The sequence below is a fragment of the Sebastes fasciatus genome, chromosome 16 (assembly GCF_043250625.1).
Source record: "Sebastes fasciatus isolate fSebFas1 chromosome 16, fSebFas1.pri, whole genome shotgun sequence".
Lineage (NCBI taxonomy): Eukaryota > Metazoa > Chordata > Actinopteri > Perciformes > Sebastidae > Sebastes > Sebastes fasciatus.
Window position 1 is genome coordinate 9,773,765 of NC_133810.1, and position 19,504 is coordinate 9,793,268.

The 19,504-nt window shown below is 39.9% G+C and overlaps 3 protein-coding genes and 1 long non-coding RNA gene across 5 annotated transcripts; 1 reads left to right on the forward strand and 3 right to left on the reverse strand.

Moving 5' to 3' along the window:
- Positions 1–1,025: 1,025 nt before the first annotated feature.
- On the forward strand, positions 1,026–4,315 carry LOC141752941 (UPF0461 protein C5orf24 homolog). 2 transcript variants are annotated; one of them, XM_074611227.1, is made up of 2 exons: positions 1,026–1,154; positions 3,527–4,315. In XM_074611227.1, the coding sequence occupies exon 2, from the start codon at positions 3,533–3,535 to the stop codon at positions 4,142–4,144; it is 612 nt and encodes a 203-aa protein (XP_074467328.1). In that variant the 5' UTR covers positions 1,026–1,154; positions 3,527–3,532; the 3' UTR covers positions 4,145–4,315. The 2 variants fall into 2 exon arrangements, with proteins under 2 accessions (XP_074467328.1, XP_074467327.1); XM_074611226.1 differs by having other exon boundaries at positions 3,530–4,315.
- On the reverse strand, positions 2,168–2,545 carry LOC141752942 (uncharacterized). Its single transcript, XR_012590368.1, has 2 exons — positions 2,417–2,545; positions 2,168–2,384 (listed from the first exon to the last, which is right to left on the reverse strand). It is a non-coding gene; the product is annotated as an uncharacterized LOC141752942 (long non-coding RNA).
- Positions 4,316–12,270: 7,955 nt separating the features above from the next.
- LOC141752939 (tripartite motif-containing protein 16-like) lies at positions 12,271–14,020 on the reverse strand. Its single transcript, XM_074611224.1, has one exon. The coding sequence runs from the start codon at positions 14,018–14,020 to the stop codon at positions 12,356–12,358; it is 1,665 nt and encodes a 554-aa protein (XP_074467325.1). The 3' UTR covers positions 12,271–12,355.
- A 3,110-nt stretch (positions 14,021–17,130) lies between these two features.
- On the reverse strand, positions 17,131–18,783 carry LOC141752940 (tripartite motif-containing protein 16-like). Its single transcript, XM_074611225.1, has 2 exons — positions 18,541–18,783; positions 17,131–18,249 (listed from the first exon to the last, which is right to left on the reverse strand). Exons 1-2 carry the CDS (start codon positions 18,781–18,783, stop codon positions 17,131–17,133), a joined length of 1,362 nt encoding a protein of 453 aa, XP_074467326.1.
- Between the last annotated feature and the right edge of the window lie 721 nt (positions 18,784–19,504).

Here is a 19,504-nt window from a genome sequence, read left to right on the forward strand (position 1 = left end):
AACAGCGACACCTGTGGCCGTTAAGTCAACAAAAGTCAGCGTAGGGCTCGCGCTTGCTCGCTCTACATAGACATGAACGACCATTGATCAAAACAGTGAGGCGACACACATCAGCTAAAACCACAATATCACTTTATTTCACCTGCTTGGCAGTAATGTTAGCTGACCAGACAAAAGTCTCTCCATGAATCGCTGCTGATCCTAGTGTCGGCTTTTCCTGCTTCAACCCAGGAGGCTGAAGCAGGAAAAGCCGACACTAGGATCAGAAGAGAAACGTTATCGTCTCCGACCGACAGCCGGAGGGAACAGGGGAGACACGGCACCCGGTCGGAGACGATAACGTTTCTCGCTGCGGAGCTCCGTCACTTCACAAGACACAGGAAACCTCTGTTGGTCTGGAGGAGCTGCAGCATTTATTTCCGCACAAACGTCCACTATACGTTCACTAGATATTCTCAGAGCTAAACTAACTCTTCTGCAGTGTGGAGTGTGCGCGCATAAACATGAGGTGGAGCGAGAACGAGCGCATGTGTGAGTGAAGGCAAGCAGGCAGAGGAGCAGAGTACAGCAGAGACTCCGGCCCTGGAGACCAAAGCTACGGTCTCCCCCGCGTACCACGACCGCCGCCAACGCTGTTTTGCAAGACATGCTTCACTAGATATAACTGAGGTTTTGGTGCTTCCGTGTAGTTTGTGTTGGAGTCTGAGTCTGAACAGCGTAGCCACATGCGAGCGCGCATGGGAAACCGACCCGGTAGATGTATACGTGTAAGAAGTTACAAACAGTCCCTTTAAAAGAGCAAAGCTCAAAGAGCCGGCTCGTTCGCGACATACACATCACTACTAGTTTGGTGTTCTGCGCATGCTCAGACTGCGCATCCCCGTCTTATTAAATATTTAATGGAAAATGGCTGCGTTTCTTATCCAAACCTCTGGAGCTGGGCGATAAAATAAAAAAACAAAACACCACACCGTCTAAACGGAACCATCTCGCGGTCTGGTTAACGTCCAACACACCGAAAAACAATCCTATGCGGTGATTTATCCGCCAGCTAGTCGACGTCCTGTCGACGTCTGAAAATGGATCGAGGGATGAAAGATCATTTCTCTCCTTAATAACCCTTTCTGCTCCCGAGAATCTGCGAAACAATCGAGGTACAGTAACCTTTAGAGCTAACGTTGGTGGCGGGAGGCTGTATTTAGATCAACTGTGGCCTAAATGTGAGCAATTTAATGGGATATCTGCACACTTTCCTGCCTCTTTCGTTCACATGTTTCGTCATCATTTGACGTTCTGTCGTTCTAGAATTTGAAATCCATGTGCATTTTTTTTTTTTTTGTGAATGAATATTACTACAGACTGTGTTTGTGATAGTAAAGTCCACACCTCCTCGCATCCTGGTGTCCTCTGCAGGAGATCTCATCATCAGCAGCCAGCAGCAGCCTGTCCTTTTGCCTCCTTCCAAGTATTTATAGCCTTTATAATTAGTTATGTGTTGCTGAAATTCAAGAGCAGCTATGTGTGTGTAAATAAATTGTGTTTATGTTGGAAGTAATGAAAGAGAAAGTAGTCCTCTCACTGTCCACATGGAGGTCAGAGGTCAGAGGTCAGGGTGAGCTGCAGACCCACAGACTTCAGCATCACTTTAATAAGGTTTATGCTTGTTCTCAAGGTGTTTAACCCAGACCCTTTTTTTATCTCCATAATTCATAATTTAGTTTGTTTATTCAAAATCTGAACATTATTTTTGACCATTTGACCTTTTTGACCCTTTTTTATTTTTTGGCTTGTGAAGAGTCAGAATGTAAAACAAACTAACTAAAGAAAACCGACCCTATTTATTTGGATTAGACACCCAGGCACGGAAAAAAACGTTATTCGTGCCAAAATGAGGCTACATTCAGCCGTTGGTGTTGTTACGGTAGACGGTACTATTGTGTATATGACAACAAGTAATGAAGGAGAAAGTAGTCCTTTCACTGCCTCCTCTACATGGAGGTCAGAGGTCAGGGTGAGCTGCAGACCAACAGACTTCAGCATCACTTTAATAAGGTTTATGCTTGTTCTCAAGGTGTTTAACCCAGCACTTTTTTATCTCCAAAATCATTACCCAACCTACATCACCTACCTCATAATTTAGTTTGTTTATTCAAAATCTGAAAAAAAATTCTTGACCATTTGACCTCTTTGACCCTTTTTTATTTTTTGGCTATTGAGGAGTCAGAATGTAAAACAAACTAACTAAAGAAAACCGACCCTATTTTATTGGTTTAGACACCCAGGCACGGGGAAAAACAGCATAATACAACAATGAGTGTGATCTTGGATCTGCGAACAATATATCAATATCTGCAACTCTTTCGTGTTCGTTAACATTTTAAACCCTTTTCTTCAAAACTGTTATCCGTGCCAAAACGAGGCTAAATTCAGCCGTTGGTGTTGTAACGGTAGACGGTACTATTGTGTATATGACAACAAGTAATGAAAGACAAAGTAGTCCTTTTACTGTCTCCTCCACATGGAGGTCAGAGGTCAGGGTGAGCTGCAGACCACCACACTTCAGCATCACTTTAATAGAGTGCTACAGAGCTAACAGAGTCCTAAAACCCAGAAATGAGTTAGCACTGTAATACTTCCGATTCCCTCGTCTGGAAGTCAATGGGTTTTTTGAATGGGTTTTTAATTTAGGTGCCTTAACACAAGATGAAGAGATTTTAACGTTTTGTTCTATGACATAAAGTACCTCAATAAATACCCCACGTACTTAATGTGTCTGGCTGTGTCTCAGACTTTCCCCCAGGAGACCGGTGTTGTATGTGAAACATAGTCATTTATTGTGTTTTCGTTTTGTTTTTAAGTCATTTTAAGCCAAACCATGATGTTATTTCCTACTGTTTAAAACTGCGACCGTAATCCGGGAGAAAATAGGTTTCCCTCAAAATGTATTTTGGTTATACAGTTTTGTTATATCGGGACGCAATTTTGTGGGAGATAGGGTTGCCACTTCTTATATACAGTCCATGGCAACACTTCACACCTTTTGTCGCTTGTTGAAGTTTGTTTTTTAAGTATGCAATGGACTCATTGTTGCCCCCTAGTGGCTGTTGGCTATTACGGCCACGGAGAAGGAGACAAAGAAGACGCAGCTCTAGAAAACTTAGTTGGACAAGTGACACAAAGCTGCGATTTATGCTTAATGAGAAGTGTTTCAAACTGTATTTTTTACACACATAGGCTAACCCTAGGCTTTCTTTAAACTATGCTTTAGGTTAGCTTCAAACCTAAGAAATATGAGGGGGCAAAGCTCTAAATGTGTTCAAGTTTCTTTTCTTTATGTAGGTCAAAATATTGACATCAATCTTTATTGCAGATTTGAAGATGTTTTGCAGTTCGTCTGTATGCTGTCTTCAGTTTAATTGTATTTCTTCCTGGTATTATACTACCCAGACAACACTGACTCAATGCAGAGATATTAGAGTCTGTGTGTTAATAAATAATACAGTTGCAACTTCTTTCCAACCCCCAGCAGAAGATGATGCGCCAGGTGACAAGCAGTGACTTCTGCATGAATAGCAGGCCGTCATGCCTAGCAGAGGACGGCCACCACCCCACGCCCCACTTTGACCTGTGCACCCAGGCCAACAAGTTTTACCCTCCTCCCCCTCCGTCAGCTCTTCAGATGACGCTGGCTCCCATGGTCTTACCCACCCAGAGCCACAAGGCCATGGTGTGCCAGAGACAGGACGTGCTCGGGGGCTCACCTGGAAAAATAACCAACGTTAAAGGCGCCGATCAAGCGCCGGAGGACGGCAAGAAGAAGAACAAGGCTGCCGGGAAGACGGGCAGACGCGGGAGGCCTTTGGGAACAACCAAGCTAGCCGGATACAGAACCAGCACAGGGCGACCCCTCGGCACCACCAGAGCTGCGGGGTTCAAGACGAGCCCGGGGAGGCCGCTGGGCACAACCAGAGCGGCGGGGTACAAGGTCAGCCCCGGACGGCCTCCTGGCAGCATTAAGGGCCTCTCTCGCCTCAACAAACTGGCTTATGGTAGCACCTGCAGCGGAGCGGCTTTCCCCTATCCGCTACCACACAAGGAAATCCTCTGTGAACCTTCCTGCAAAGAGAAAACAGCTAATGAGTAAAGGCTCTACGCTGTTTCCACTCACCCTCCATCAGTCGAATCAGACGCATCATGTGTACAGGTTTCCTGCCAGATATCGGGGGGTGGGGGGGGGGGGGGGGGGGGTGATTGTAATCTTTCCCAGTCTGCTGTGAGGCTGAGAGGAGGAGATTTTATTCGTGTGGGTGTCATCTGTGTGCCTGCCACCTGATCTAATACTGTTTCAGTGCTACTGCTGGAGATCTGCAGTGTGTGGAAGGTTTCACTACACATTGCCGAGGGGGAAAAACTACCAGATGTTCATTGAGCGAGGGGCTTTTATCTTTGTAACAACTGTGGTGGTAGGTCATGACAAGTTACATTTTTAGTGTACTTTATGTAGCATTTAACAACAAAACATTCATTTTAAAATGTTTTATTACTGTAAACAAAATGAGACCGTCGTGAGAAGATTGATAACAATTGTGTGAAATCTATTGGGCTGCTTTACAGCACAAATATGTAAAGCAGCTGCTTTACAGAGCATACAAATTGAACTTTGTTCATCACACTACAGTTTGAATTACATGTCGTTGGATACAGCGTGCTCCAGGGGTGACGTATTTTTGTAGGCGAACCAGGAAAGTTGGCATCGCGCTGGTTCTCTCGACAAAAAGACAATTTTTCCATTGAGTTTTGGATTAATGCAGAAAATGAGCTCTGTGGCAAACACACGTTTATGATACTTACATGTTTTGTTCAGCAAGATAATCTTCACTAATGATTTTTGAAGTGTGAATGCAATCGCCAGATGTAAAAAGTTAACACTAGGCTACAGAAGAACTACACAAGGGTTGCATGAGCGCCATTGACTTCCAGACGAGGGAACCAGAAATGCTAAAGTAAATGCAAACTCATTTCCAGGTTTTAGGACTCATTCCTACTCTATTCACTCCTGTTTTTAATCTTTAAACTAACACATGCAAATCAAGAAAAGAGGAGAGAGAGGCACACGTAGCAACATTGTCTTTGCAGCAGGAAGTGTGTTGGTCTTTAATTTAAAAAGCAAAATGTTACATGTACTGTAGCACCTTTTTATGTGTCACATTTGTGAAATGGGAGGCATCTCACTCTGGATTGGGGGTCAAGTGCCTTGCTCAGTGGCACTTCAGTGATAGATGTACAGATAATCCTCCAGGCTAACGGCACCCCAAAACGGAAATCCAATTAATCCAACTTCCTCCACTCGGCTGCAGAATTAACACGACTCCTGTTCACTCTCGTAATGTCACCTTGCGAAATGTCTACATATTATTTGCATGCAAATGTCATCAAAGTCAATTTACAGGTTGTTATCCAAGTTTTAAGTATTTTTTTGTATTTTTTTTTACTGAAAATATAAAACAAAAAAAATGCATTAACATTGACACCAACTCAGTTCACCTCCTGCTTTGCTAATAATCGACCAGGCCTCTCTTGCCTCAACAAACGGTGGTCTGCGGTTGGTTGAACAGTGTTTGTATGTATTGGTTTTGGATCACTCATCATTACAGTGAAATTTGAGTTAATTTAATGGTTCCCAAACTTTTTCACGTCAAGGACCTCTAAACTGACACAAATTAGACCACGGACCACCGTCTGAAAGGATTTATGCTTTAAAGGCCCTGACACACCAAGCCGACGGTCAGCCGTTGGACAGTTTGGGGCCGTCGGTGAGCGTCCGTCGGATGAGTTTTTGCGTTGTGTCTCGCACCGTCGGCTCTAGTCTGCCCGTGTTGGAGTTTTTTCAGCCGATTCAGCATGTTGAATCGTTGACGGCGTCCGTCGGTGAGAAAAACCACTCTGATTGGCTGTTCAGCTTAAACGAATCAGTGCACGAGAAGACAAAACGAACGTGAGGAAAGCAAGCCAACAAGTAAAGTCAAGAGGAAAAACACAGAAGGCTCCTCTCATTTTTCATCTCATCTGATCATCACACCGTTTTGTTTCATGTACGTATCATAACAGCGGCTTGTATATCCGCCGTACTCGGTCTTCCGGTTTCCCTTTTTGAATGACGAATACAGACTATCGCCACCTGCTGGTGTGGAGAGTTGTTTCCTCTCACGCAGGCGCGGAACGTACTCGGTAACTGGCCGTCGGCTGTAGTCTTTGCGGTGTGTTTGGGTGAAACTTTGTCGACCAAAACAAAGGCGACGTGAGGCGATGCAACAGGCGGCCTTCGTCTCCGCTAGTTCTCTGATGTCGGGGTCGGTGTGTCCCCAGCTTTAGTTGTTTTATTACAAGTGTATGAAAACCATGACCAAAATAATCATATATTATGTCATCGTGTTACTTATGGATGGAATTATAGTGAAATTAAATGATTTCCCTTTTAGCTGGGGACCCCCTGGGACCCTTTCAAGGACCCCTGGGGGTCCCCGGACCTCACTTTGAAAACCACCACACTAAAAGCCCTACTCACTGGTGGTGTCCCTGCAGAAACAGAATATTTGTTAGCTTATTCCTGGTAGAAATGTTTTTTCTACACAGATTTTTGACAGCTTGCCGAGGGCTGGGTGTCATTTAAAAGGTTTCAATACCAATACATGACATTAATGTTTAATTTTTCAGGAAATATCTGATCATAGATGAAATTAACAAAAATCTGAGCAGACATTCAATCCCAATTTTTGATGCTTGACAGTTTTTACAGACATATTTTGTTTTGTTCTCAAAAACTATTGAATTTTGACACCCAGATCTGTCTTTTTTATTTTGTGCTTACAAATCATCAAATCTGACCAAAAATTTGGGATTTTTGTTTTGATGTCCCAACTCATACAACAAAATCTGACCTAATCAGGTCATTTGTTTTTTTCACATTGATGGGCAAGTCTATCACCCAAAGAATTACTCTAAAACTCTTTAATGCTTTAATGTTACATTTGTCCTAAGGAAATCAAATATCAAATTACAAATCTTATCTGTAACACGAATGTGTTGCTGAATGCACTGACTATGATTGATATGGCCGTTAACATTGTAGTTATAAAACCAATTAACATTTATTTGATGTGATATTTGCGTGACAGACATTTACCCCCAACTAAAGCCTCAAATATCTTATATGTATTCTTGCTCACAGATAAATAATACTTAAGATACCTGTTTTATTTGCATTTGAATGCTGAATCATGAACAAATGAGACCATCACTGACGCCACTGCTCGCCTCTTTTCTGCAGTTTTACACTGTGAGCCACCAACACGTTCTCATCCTGACGTCACATACTGACGCTTTGTCAGACCTCTCGGCGTCAATTTGCAATCGAACACCGCTACCATGACAAAGCGTCGGTATTTGACGCCCTTGGAATGAGAACGGCCTGGAGCCACCAGGTCGTAGTTGGTGTAAATCTGCAGCAGGTGGCGCTGTTCCTCCAGAGCAAACAGCCAAAGCTGTAGGAGTTACACCAGAAGCAGAGGGAAGCCGTGAACGGGGCGTTGGAAAAATCACTTTCATTACTTTCATTGCCTTTAATACATATGAAGAGAAAAAGAACAACTAATAGCCACATTTGTTGAATGTTATGGAGCACTTAGAAACCACTATATCATCATCTCAATCATGGTCTCATTTGTTTACAGTGATCACACTAAAGTATAGGATTTTAGATGTTTTCATTTCTACATTGTAATTCAAGTTTTAATTTGAACAATGTCACCGTCTGTGTTTTTATGTTATTTATTATGTTTTTTTAGGTACGTTAGCCCTTCAGATCACTTGAGTGTGACTCCTGGGTAAGCTGGTGTTTTTGTGAAATGTAAAAACAATTTAGTGCAAACAGACAGAAATGGAAGATGAAGTAGTTTTATTGGTTTAATATTTGTCATTTCACAACATGCTTAATGCGCCGTAAATACAGTAGATCACACATAGTCAAATATGGTTTAGATCCAATATGACTGATATGCTATTTGACTACTTGTCACGGTATTCAAGTTTTATTATTTAAAATTTCAATCTTTGCCCTGATGAACATTCAGGTTTTTGGTATTATTGTTATTATTATTATTCTTATTATTATTATTTATTTACAGGCATTTCAAATCCTGAGAGTGAAGAAATAGTGTAGCTTCACTGAGTTGCTCTCTCACGGTGAAATATAAAATTGTTAAATTTGGTGCAATAATCTGTTGTATGTATGTATTGTACTGTGGAAACTTTGATACTATCACTTTTTATTATCGTTGTATTTTTATACCTGTGTACAAGGCCTTCTATCACTTGTTTTGTTCATGTGTGTAGTGTTAATAACAGGTTACAAACATCCTTTTCACCCTCCTTTACCAAAGAATATGACGTTATCTAACTGTAGGCTATTTGATTTTAAACATATTCCAACATCTCACAAAATAACCTTAGCATGAAAGTTACTGTGTAAAATGTAAATGAAAAAGCACTTGGACATCCACTATCCCATTAAAGATGGTATGATTGTTTGAATTAGTAAAAAAAAAAAAAACATTTTTAAATTGATTAAAATGCCAGTTTCTTGAATGCATTGTAAATTGCTATACATTAACGGTGTAAACTTAATTCCTTGCATCTTATCGTATTTAAATCATCTGTTATTCAACTTTGAAAGTATTTCTTGTTTATATATATAATTCTTATGTAGCCAAGTTTGATATTTAATAATTATTTAATACTTTTTTGTTGAGTTTATGGCTGACATATCGCCTGTTCGGTTTTATTTTCAGTGTTTGTGTTATTTTCTTTATTTTACTCATTTTGTTTTTAAGGCTCCAGATGAATATGATAATGTGGGATAAACATGCTGGCAGGATGCACTGTGAGCTGCGTAGTCCCTTTTTCACAGAAGACATTTTGACATGTCACGGTACGAAAAGCACAGTCGCTGTCGCACTGTCATGGCGTACTGAGACACTTGAATAGATCCTTAAAGTTACTCGTAACACCTGTCCTCCTCCTTTTATGATGAGTCAAAACATCTGCTGTGAAAAGCTGAAACATGTTTGTTTTTTTGTCCATATTCCAGGCTATCTACTCCTGTACTGAAAAGCACCTTGTCATGTAACAAATGTAAAAGAATGATTATTTTGTCAATCTTCAACAGCCACAGCTCCCATGAGGCGTTGACATTGTGCTATAGTGGAACAGTAACTACCACTAACTTCTGTTAATCCATGCAATCTCTCATTGAAGGGGTCCTGCTTCAACCTGTCAGGGTTTATTTCACAACAATGACCCACTAGCTGTACATTATCCCGCTTATAACACGGCTACTTCCGTAAGATTTCAGTCCTGGTTGATTTATAATTTCTATTTGAGTGAAATCAATGTAATTGTGCTCAGAGTTTAGCAGTCTGGAGTCTTTTTGTTGATACATGAACATAGAAATAGAGTAGAACATTTCTATTTCTATGTACATGAGCTTCAAGATTTCAGAATTGTGTGCATAGTTGCATTTTTTTGTGTGTATACAATGGAGAAAAACTGTTGGTGCCTTCAAATGGGGTCGTGTTTACCGTGTTCATGACCTTATTTCACGACCTTATTTCAGGCATTTAACTAAAAACCCATTGAAGTCCAGACGAGGGGACAGGAAGTGCTAAAATGCTAACTCATTTCAGAGTTTTAGGACTCATTCTTGAAGCACTCTATTCCCATGAAGGTCTTATGGGAAATGGTGTTTGGCAAAAGCAGCTAAAACAGGACTAATAAATAAATAATGATATTAAAGGGGAACTACGCCTATTTTACAAATTCATACATGTTATTCCTATGGTCTAAGACAGTCCAAAAAATATTAGTAAACATGAACAACTCTCTCCCAAACCCCAAAACCTAGAGTGATAACACTCAAACTTGTGATGTCATAGGGCTGCTCCATAGACAATGTATGGAAGACTGATTTTGTGGGCCAAGAGAATGTTTGTTTTCTTTTTTTTATACCCAAATGAGCTTTACTCTGTTGTAGTGTTGTCTGTTGTGAAACAGAAAATGTACCCGTATACTCAGTATCATCTGTAACATCTCTCCCCATTCATTGTCTATGGAGCAGCTCCACACTTTTTACCCTATGATATCGCAAATTTGAGTTTTAGAACTCTAGTTTTTGGATTTGTGAGAGAGTTGTTCATGTTTACTAATATTATTTTGGACCGTCTTAGACCATAGGAATAACATGTATGAATTTTGAAAATGGGCGTAGTTCCCCTTTAATATCAATGTTATCTGGACATATGGAGTGAACCACATTCGGCTGAGTAAGGCTGTGTTGTAACGGCTGGATTTTTATTAATTTGTATTACTACAAACTGTGTTTTTGATTGAGACTTTCTTTCCACTAGTAGTAGATATTCATGTTAATGGCACCGAGGCTAGCTGGGACAGGGGGAGTGGGACTCCTTCAAGCCTTGAGATGGTTAAAGCAGAAAATGAGCACCCTGATGGTCCGTGTACATCTGTTTCACTATGTAGCTTTGAGTTCTTATCTTAAATACGTTGTGAAATGTATGGACAAGATGTAAGAACGTATATGTTACAAAATAATATTTCTGTCTTGAATTTTGTTTACTTGAAGGAAGGCACTGACGTTTTGGATCTTGACCCTCTGAGGAGGACAAAATGTGGATTACCTAAAATAGACTCCATAATATGGTTTATTTATTGATATTCATGTCGTTATTAGCTGAAATATTTCAAGTTAAATCAGTGCACAGGAATTGATAATTTGTTACATTTCCTTTTTTTTCATTATTGTTTTTTGAGTGATTTTCTTCTCTCACCATCATCAGCATTAAATCAACACATGGTCTGTTGTCGGTAGATGATGATTTAAAAAAGATATTGCCTCACATTTTGAGTGTTTTTGAGACGACGTGAAGCCCAGTTATTCCTAAAGTGTGATTGGTGAAGCCTGTAAAGCTTTCTATAAGTCCCATTTTATTCCTGCATGATTGTTGTGGAATGTTCAAAAGTTGTGTAATAAATCTGAAAGTAAAACATTCTGCTGAAATATTGTCTTGAACATGATTTTCATTTACAAAAAAAAAGACCCCAACATTTTACAAATTTAAAATCATTCCAAAATTGTGTTGTTTCTGGTGAAATCCACCAGAAAGTGAAAGTTATTTTATTGCCTTCATTAATCTCCCTGTCTGTTACCAAAATATCTTGAAAACTGATTGATTAGAAAGAAATAAAGTAGGAAAAGGACAATTTTTTTTTTGATACTCGGACAGTGAAATGAAGAATATAGAATATAGATTAGTCAACAATTTATTTATTTATTTGTAGGATTTACAACATTGGTTTTCATTAATGTATCCAAATAATTGTTATCATGAAAGTACATTTGAATTCTTTCTTAAAAGAAAAAAAAGATTAATAAATTATTTTTCAAAAGGTTACATTTAAAATGATCCCAGTTTTCTGGTACTTGTAATTTTCTGGGTACATTAAAATAAAAGTTGCTATTTTAACAGCAGCACAGTATGCAGAAAGTAAACATTACATTATACAAATTATGAAGATGTGAAGATTTAGTACAACTAAAATTATTTTAAAAAGAAATTATATTACATTCATTTGACAGATGCTCAAAAATCCAAACCCAAATCCATTTATACATTTTTACATACATTACTGTTTTTTTTAATTTTGTAGTTTTTACATAATTAAGCCCATCATATAATAACCAAATTAAATTTTAAGTAGGACAAAAACAGATTTTTAATCAGACATTTTGCATATGCAAAGTCAACAATTTATTTATTTAGGCTATTTATTTGTTGGATTTTGAACATTAACCTTTTTTTAACCATGTAAAGACACTTGAATTCACTCTTAAAAAGATGATTAGCTATTTTTCAGAAGGATACGTTAAAAATTAGACCAGTTTTTCCTGTACATTTTGGGTACATTTACAAAAAAAAGGTGATGTGGTTTTGCAATATCAGTACATAGAAGAGTATGTAGAGTACTAAGAAGTAAACATGACTCTTTTTTAAAATCTATATTACATTCATTTTGCACAGTATACAGTATAAGGAAAATGTTTAGTAAAAATAACATAAGAATCAAATTTAACAAATAATCTCGATGTAGCAAATAAAAAAAACTTTTCATCATTTCATTGAATTAAAATAGAATAAAAAAGTCCCTTCCACTATGTTTGATCTCTGCAGTGCAGACACACCTCAACATTTACTGTACAGAGATGAATCACTCATTAAACTCTTGTCTACTTGAGCTCACACAACTCAGCAGTGCCTCCAACACCACCTGGAAGCCAAAATCCAGCATAGAGAGGCTGAGTGAACGTGGTCTGGACTCTGTGGAGGAGAGTCATGGTTTCAGAGACGCTGTAGTAAGACAGAGTACCTGCCCTGTGATCCAGGTAAACTCCTATTCTGGAGGACTGAGGGCCTGAGACGGAAGTACAAATATAGTTGTGTCTGAATGTATAACTACTACTGTAACAGTCTAATGACCAAGATTTGTCATTAAATCCAAATAGACATTCATTACTGGTGCTTGTTCTTTTAATATCCTTGTATGCAACTGCTATACAAACTCTCCCGCTCCATTTCACCTCCCAGTAACAGCGTCCAGTCAGACCCTCTCTACTCAGGACCTGGCTCCTTTTACCAAATCTGTCTTGGTGATTCAAATATAACTGTTCTCCTTTCATTAATGTTGCTTTTCTGTCCCTGTCAGTCAATGACAAACGTTTGTGTGCTGTATTTGGATCCAGTGTGATTTGACAAGAATATTTCATAAACTCAGCTCTGGTTCTGCGCTCTGCTTGTAAAACATCCACTCCAGTCACTGCCAGAGAGATCTTTCCCCACTCCTCACTCAGAACAGCCTGCAGTTTATCTCTGGCCTCTGACACCGCCGCTGTCACATCCTCAAAGGAGAGCAGAGGACAGATATCAATGCTGGGAACGTCTTTAGATTCGCTCAGACGTGACAGCGAGGGGTAGTTGTTTAGGAAATGGAGGTGATCCTCTGTGTGTGAGAGCGTCTCCAGCTCAGTGTCTTTCCTCCGCAGCTCAGTGATCTCCTGCTGCAGCTTCTCCTCAAGCTCTTTAGCTCGACTCACTTGAGTTGTCTGCTGGGATCTGATCTGCTGCTTCACTTCGGAGCTTCTTTTCTCAATGAGACGGATCAGCTCAGTGAAGATCTTCTCACTGTCTCTCACAGCTTCATCAGCAGAAAGATAGATAGCCTCCACCCTCTGCTGAAGCTCCTTCACGTCTTTCTCTCTGTCCTGGACTCTCTGTTGGACTTCTTGCCGACTCGCCCCGAGCTCCGTCTGCCTCTCAGTCCTCTCTGCTGCAGCGGAGACTGTGTCATGACCTTTATGATCATCCATGGAGCAGAGATAGCAGATGCACTTCTGATCGGTGCGGCAGAAAATCTTCATCACCTCGTCATGCTGAGAGCAGATGTTCTCCTGGAGCTTTAAAGTGGCCTCAACCAGCTTGTGTTTCTTTAATGGAGCTACATTGTAGTGATGCTGGAGGTGCTGCTCACAGTAAGAGGCCATACACACCAGACAGGACTTGAGGGCTTTCACCTTCATCCCAGAGCAGAAATCACAGGCCACGTCTCCAGGTCCAGCAGAGGAATGATCAGGTGAAGCAGCTTGAAGTCCTGCTTTCTTCAGTTCCTCCACAAACTCTGCTAACATGGTATTTTTCACCAGGACAGGCCTCGGTGTGAAGCTCTGCCTGCACTGAGGGCAGCTGTGTGTCTTCGTCTCATGCTCCTCACCCCAGTAGTCTTTAATACAGCTCATGCAGTAGCTGTGCCCACAGGGAATAGTCACCGGATCCTTTAGAAGATCCAGACAGATTGAACAGCTCAGTTTGTCTCGATCCAGAATCACTTGCTGCGCCATTTCTCCTCTAGACGACAGTGAATGTCTGAACGTTTCACTCTCTGTTACCAGATAAATGCTGTGCTCATTTCCTCAATGTTTGTCCACTGATCTGCAGTGTATGAGCGTTCCAGCTCTTACATTTGATCACATGGTGTTTGCACCCATCTGTAAATGGGCAGATCTGTGAAAGGGGAGGGAACGACAAGTCTGAGATGAATAGACTTTGAGCGGGAGGAGCCTTGTCTAACCGGTAAATAAAGTCTGGGTGGGGTTTGTAAAAGTTGTGCTTCATTCCAGGAAGAGGAGCGGTTTGAGTGTTGCTGTGTGTCTTTAGCCCTCAGTTATAGTCTGTCTTTCAGATTCAGAACTACAGAATTAAACTGGAAGACTTGCATTGTAATATATTACTACCACTACTACTATGATGAGTACACTATAAGTAAACATTAAATTATACCACTTATGTTCATGGAGATACTAAAATGACCTATTTTGTTTTAAACTTTGTGTTACATTCATTTGGCAGATGCACAAAAATCCAAATCAATTCATGTATTTTTACCTACATGACTCTTTTATTCATTTTGTAGTCTTTTATACAATTAAGCCCATTTATATAAAAAACAAATCCAATTGTAAGTGAACTGTACTCATATAGCACCTTGCATACACATGGAGAGATATTCTCCCACTATGCACCTTGGACATCTACAAAAAGATCTAAAATGAGATCATATCCATTGATGAATTTAAGGGCATTGTATTGAATGTGGTGATATGTGGCTGCCAGCATGTTAAACAGCTGTTCTTCAGTTTTATTGTGATTTTTTGTATATAATGTTTAATATGTTGTTTTTTAATGTGTTGTAATTTTATATGGCCGGCCAGGTCTTTCTTGTTAAAGAGATTTTTGATCTCAGTGGGAGTTCCTGGTAAAATAAAGGTAAAATAAAGTAAATAAAGAGATAGAGGTGGTTAAAATGAAATGTACCAGAAGTGGCATTTGCTGGCATCCACACTTGACACCAACAGAGACACACCAACACTAGCAACCCCTGAAAGAAAAAACTCTCTAACTCTACCTGCCTGGTAGGCCTAGCCTGAAAAAATAGTATGGAAAGAAATGAAAAATGAAATGAAATGATTTGTTATATCTGGATTTCCCTTCTCCCTCATTCTGTATAAAGACAAGACAATCATATTTTAAGTTGTTTTTTTCTGTCCAGTTTTATTACAGAGCAATATGCAGCACATAGGCGTGAATTTCTGCATTTCCTCGTAAATTAAAAGACACACCGGTTTAACAATAGATGCACTTTTTGCAATTGTGAAGGGGAAACTATTGAACATGTGATTTTAGATTGTTTTCATGCTACTTCTTTTTGGTTTGATTTACAGAATAACTTCTCTGTCATGTTATCACCTGGGCAGTTGAGTAGTTTCCCTGTGTTTCCTGTTTCCCTGTCCTTTTGTCTCCTGTGTGTTTTACCCTGTCAGTCTGGTCTGTCTGTCTGGAAGGAGGTGTGGCCATCTCCTCCTCCCTCTCCTGGGCGGTGGTTGCTGGAGCAGCTGACACTAATCATCAATCAAGACACACTCTGCAGTATATCAACCCTGGTCTTCCTGCGATTCATCGCCAGATCGTTATCGTCGCCACAGTGTGTGGTATACTTACCTGCCAGCTGCCTCCACTTCCTGCGATACCTACCTGCTCACTCTCCAACATCATTGCTTCTCCTCGGATCACAGTGGACTGGAAACACCATCGGGAGGAACACTGGAACCCCATTCCCCATGCTCCTCGCTTCCTTGAAGACTTTCAGTCTTTAATCCCAGCCACGTTGGACTCTGAGAAACCTTGCCCTGTCCACCATTTAAATGTATTATTTATTAATAAATTCTCATTGTTACATCTTTAAACCTTGACTAGTGTGTGCTGCTTTTGGGTCCACGTTTTGTTTCACCAGAACATAACATTCTCAAAACATTTGGAAAAAAATATCATTCTAACAAAGATTGAGGTATTATTCACTTTTAACAATCCCAGTGTTTCGGCAGAAGAAATTTACAAAATGAATTTGATTAATATCTTAGCAAAATATTATATCCATAAAATGATATGGCTTAAAAAAATATCCTCCTTTTATAAACATTACATTATACAAAATATGAAGATATGAAGATTTAGTCAAACTAAGATTATTTTAAAAATAAATTATATTACATTCATTTGGCAGATGCTCAAAAATCCAAACCAAAATACATTTATACATTTTTACATACATGACTTTTTATTAATTTTGTAGGTTTTTTTTACATAATCAAGCCCATTTATATAATAACCAAATTCAATTTTAAGTAGAAAAAAAAAAGATTTTTCGTCAGACATTTTGCATATGCAATATTTCCAATGCACAGAATATAGTGAAAATGTTTAGGATCCTAAATATAACATCAAACTTCAACAAACAAGATTGTTTAATCCCTATATATATAAAAAAGAAAGTATTTATTTTTCATTTAACACATTCTGCTGAAATATTGTCTTGACATGTTTTCTGTTTAAAAAAAAGCCAACGTTTTGGAGCTTATTTGTCTTCATTAATCTCCCCGTGCGTTTGTCTGTTACCAAAATATCTTGAAAAAAACTGATTAGTTGGACAGAAATTAAGTTGGAAAACAACAGATTTTTGTGAAAGAAAGAATATAGAGCGTATTGTCAGTGCAATTTTTAAAAAGAATATAAGTTTGTTGACATAATGGTGACAAGCCAACAATCTATTTATTTATTTAGGGTATTTATTTGTCGGATTTTGAACATTAACTTTTAATACATTTTTTTTAACCATGTAAAGACACTTGAATTCACTCTTAAAAAGAAAATTAGCTCTTTTTCAGAAGGGGTTACATTAACAAAAAAAGGTGATGTGATTTTGCAATATCAGTACAGACAACAGTATGTAGAGTACTAAAAAGTATAATCTCTATGTAGCAAATAAAAAAAAGTTTTCATCATTTCATTGAATTAAAATAGAAGAAAAAAGTCCCACCCACTATGTTTGATCTCTGCAGTGCAGACCCACCTCAACATTTACTGTACAGAGATGAATCACTCATTAAACTCTTGTCTACTCGAGCTCACACAGCTCAGCAGTGTCTTCAAGCCAAAATCCAGCATAGAGAGGCTGAGTGAACGTGGTCTGGACTCTGTGGAGGAGAGTCATGGTTTCAGAGACGCTGTAGTAAGACAGAGTACCTGCTCTGTGATCCAGGTAAACTCCTATTCTGGAGGACTGAGAGCCTGAGACGGAAGTAGAAATATTGTTGTGTCTGAATATATAATTACTACTGTTACAGTCTAATGACCAAGATTTGTCATTAAATCCAAATCCACATTCATTCACGGTGCCAGTTCTTCTAATATCCTTGTATGCAACTGCTATAAAAATTCTCCCGCTCTGTTTCACCTCCCAGTAACAGCGTCCAGTCAGACCCTCTCTACTCAGGACCTGGTACATTTCACAAAATCTATCTTGGTGATCCAAATATAACTGTTGTCCTTTCATTAATGTTGCTTTTCTGTCCCTGTCACTCAATGACAAATAGGTGTTTGCTGTATTTGGATCCAGTGTGATTTGACAAGAATATTTCATAAACTCAGCTCTGGTTCTGGGCTCTGCTTGTAAAACATCCACTTCAGTCACTGCCAGAGAGATCTTTCCCCACTCCTCACTCAGAACAGCCTGCAGTTTATCTCTGACCTCTGACACCGCCGCTGTCACATCCTCAAAGGAGCGCAGAAGACAGATATCAATGCTGGGAACGTCTTTAGATTCGCTCAGACGTGACAGCGAGGGGTAGTTGTTTAGGAAATGGAGGTGATCCTCTGTGCGTGAGAGCGTCTCCAGCTCAGTGTCTTTCCTCCGCAGCTCAGTGATCTCCTGCTGCAGCTTCTCCTCAAGCTCTTTAGCTCGACTCACTTGAGTTGTCTGGTGGGATCTGATCTGCTGCTTCACTTCGGAGCTTCTTTTCTCAATGAGACGGATCAGCTCAGTGAAGATCTTCTCACTGTCCCTCACAGCTTCATCAGCAGAAAGATTGATAGCCTCCAGCCTCTGCTGAAGCACCTTCACGTCTTTCTCTCTGTCCTGGACTCTCTGTTGGATTTCTTGCCGACTCGCCCCGAGCTCCTTCTGCTTCTCAGCCCTCTCTGCTGCAGCGGAGACTGTGTCATGACCTTTATGATCATCCATGGAGCAGAGATAGCAGATGCACTTCTGATCAGTGCGGCAGAAAATCTTCATCACCTCGTCATGCTGAGAGCAGATGTTCTCCTGGAGCTTTAAAGTGGCCTCAACCAGCTTGTGTTTCTTTAATGGAGCTACATTGTAGTGAGGCTGGAGGTGCTGCTCACAGTAAGAGGCCATACACACCAGACAGGACTTGAGGGCTTTCACCTTCATCCCAGAGCAGTAATCACAGGCCACGTCTCCAGGTCCAGCAGAGGAATGATCAGGTGAAGCAGCTTGAAGTCCTGCTTTCTTCAGTTCCTCCACAAACTCTGCTAACATGGTATTTTTCACCAGGACAGGCCTCGGTGTGAAGCTCTGCCTGCACTGAGGGCAGCTGTGTGTCTTCGTCTCATGCTCCTCACCCCAGTAGTCTTTAATACAGCTCATGCAGTAGCTGTGCCCACAGGGAATAGCCACCGGATCCTTTAGAAGATCCAGACAGATTGAACAGCTCAGTTTGTCTCGATACAGAATCACTTGCTGCGCCATTTCTCCTCTAGACGACAGTGAATGTCTGTAAGTTTCACTCTCTGTTTCCAGATAAATGCTGTGCTCATTTCCTCAATGTTTGTCCACTGATCTGCAGTGTATGAGCGTTCCAGCTCTTACATTTGATCACATGGTGTTTGCACCCATCTGTAAACGGGCAGATCTGTGAAAGGGGAGGGAACGACAAGTCTGAGATGAATAGACTTTGAGCCGTAGGAGCCTCGCCTTGCCAGTAAATAAAGTCTAGGTGGGGTTTGTAAAAGGTGTGCTTCATTCCAGGAAGAGGAGCGGTTTGAGCGTTGCTGTGTGTCTTTAGTCCTGTTATAGTCTGTCTTTTAGATACAGAACTACAGAATTAAATGGAAGACTTGCAATGTAATATATTACTACTACTACTACTATGATGAATACTAATAAGTTAACATTAAATTATACAAATTATGTTCATGGAGATACTAAAATTACCTATTTTGTTTTAAACTTTGTTTTATATTCATTTGACAGATGCACAAAAATCCAAATCCATTTATGTATTTTTACCTACATGACTCTTTTATTCATTTTGTAGTTTTTTATACAATTAAGCCCATTTATATAATAACGAAATCCAATTGTAAGTGAACTGTACTCATATAGCACCTTGCATACACATAGAGCGATATTCTCCCACTATGCACCTTGGACATCTACAAAAAGATCTAAAATGAGATCATATCCATTG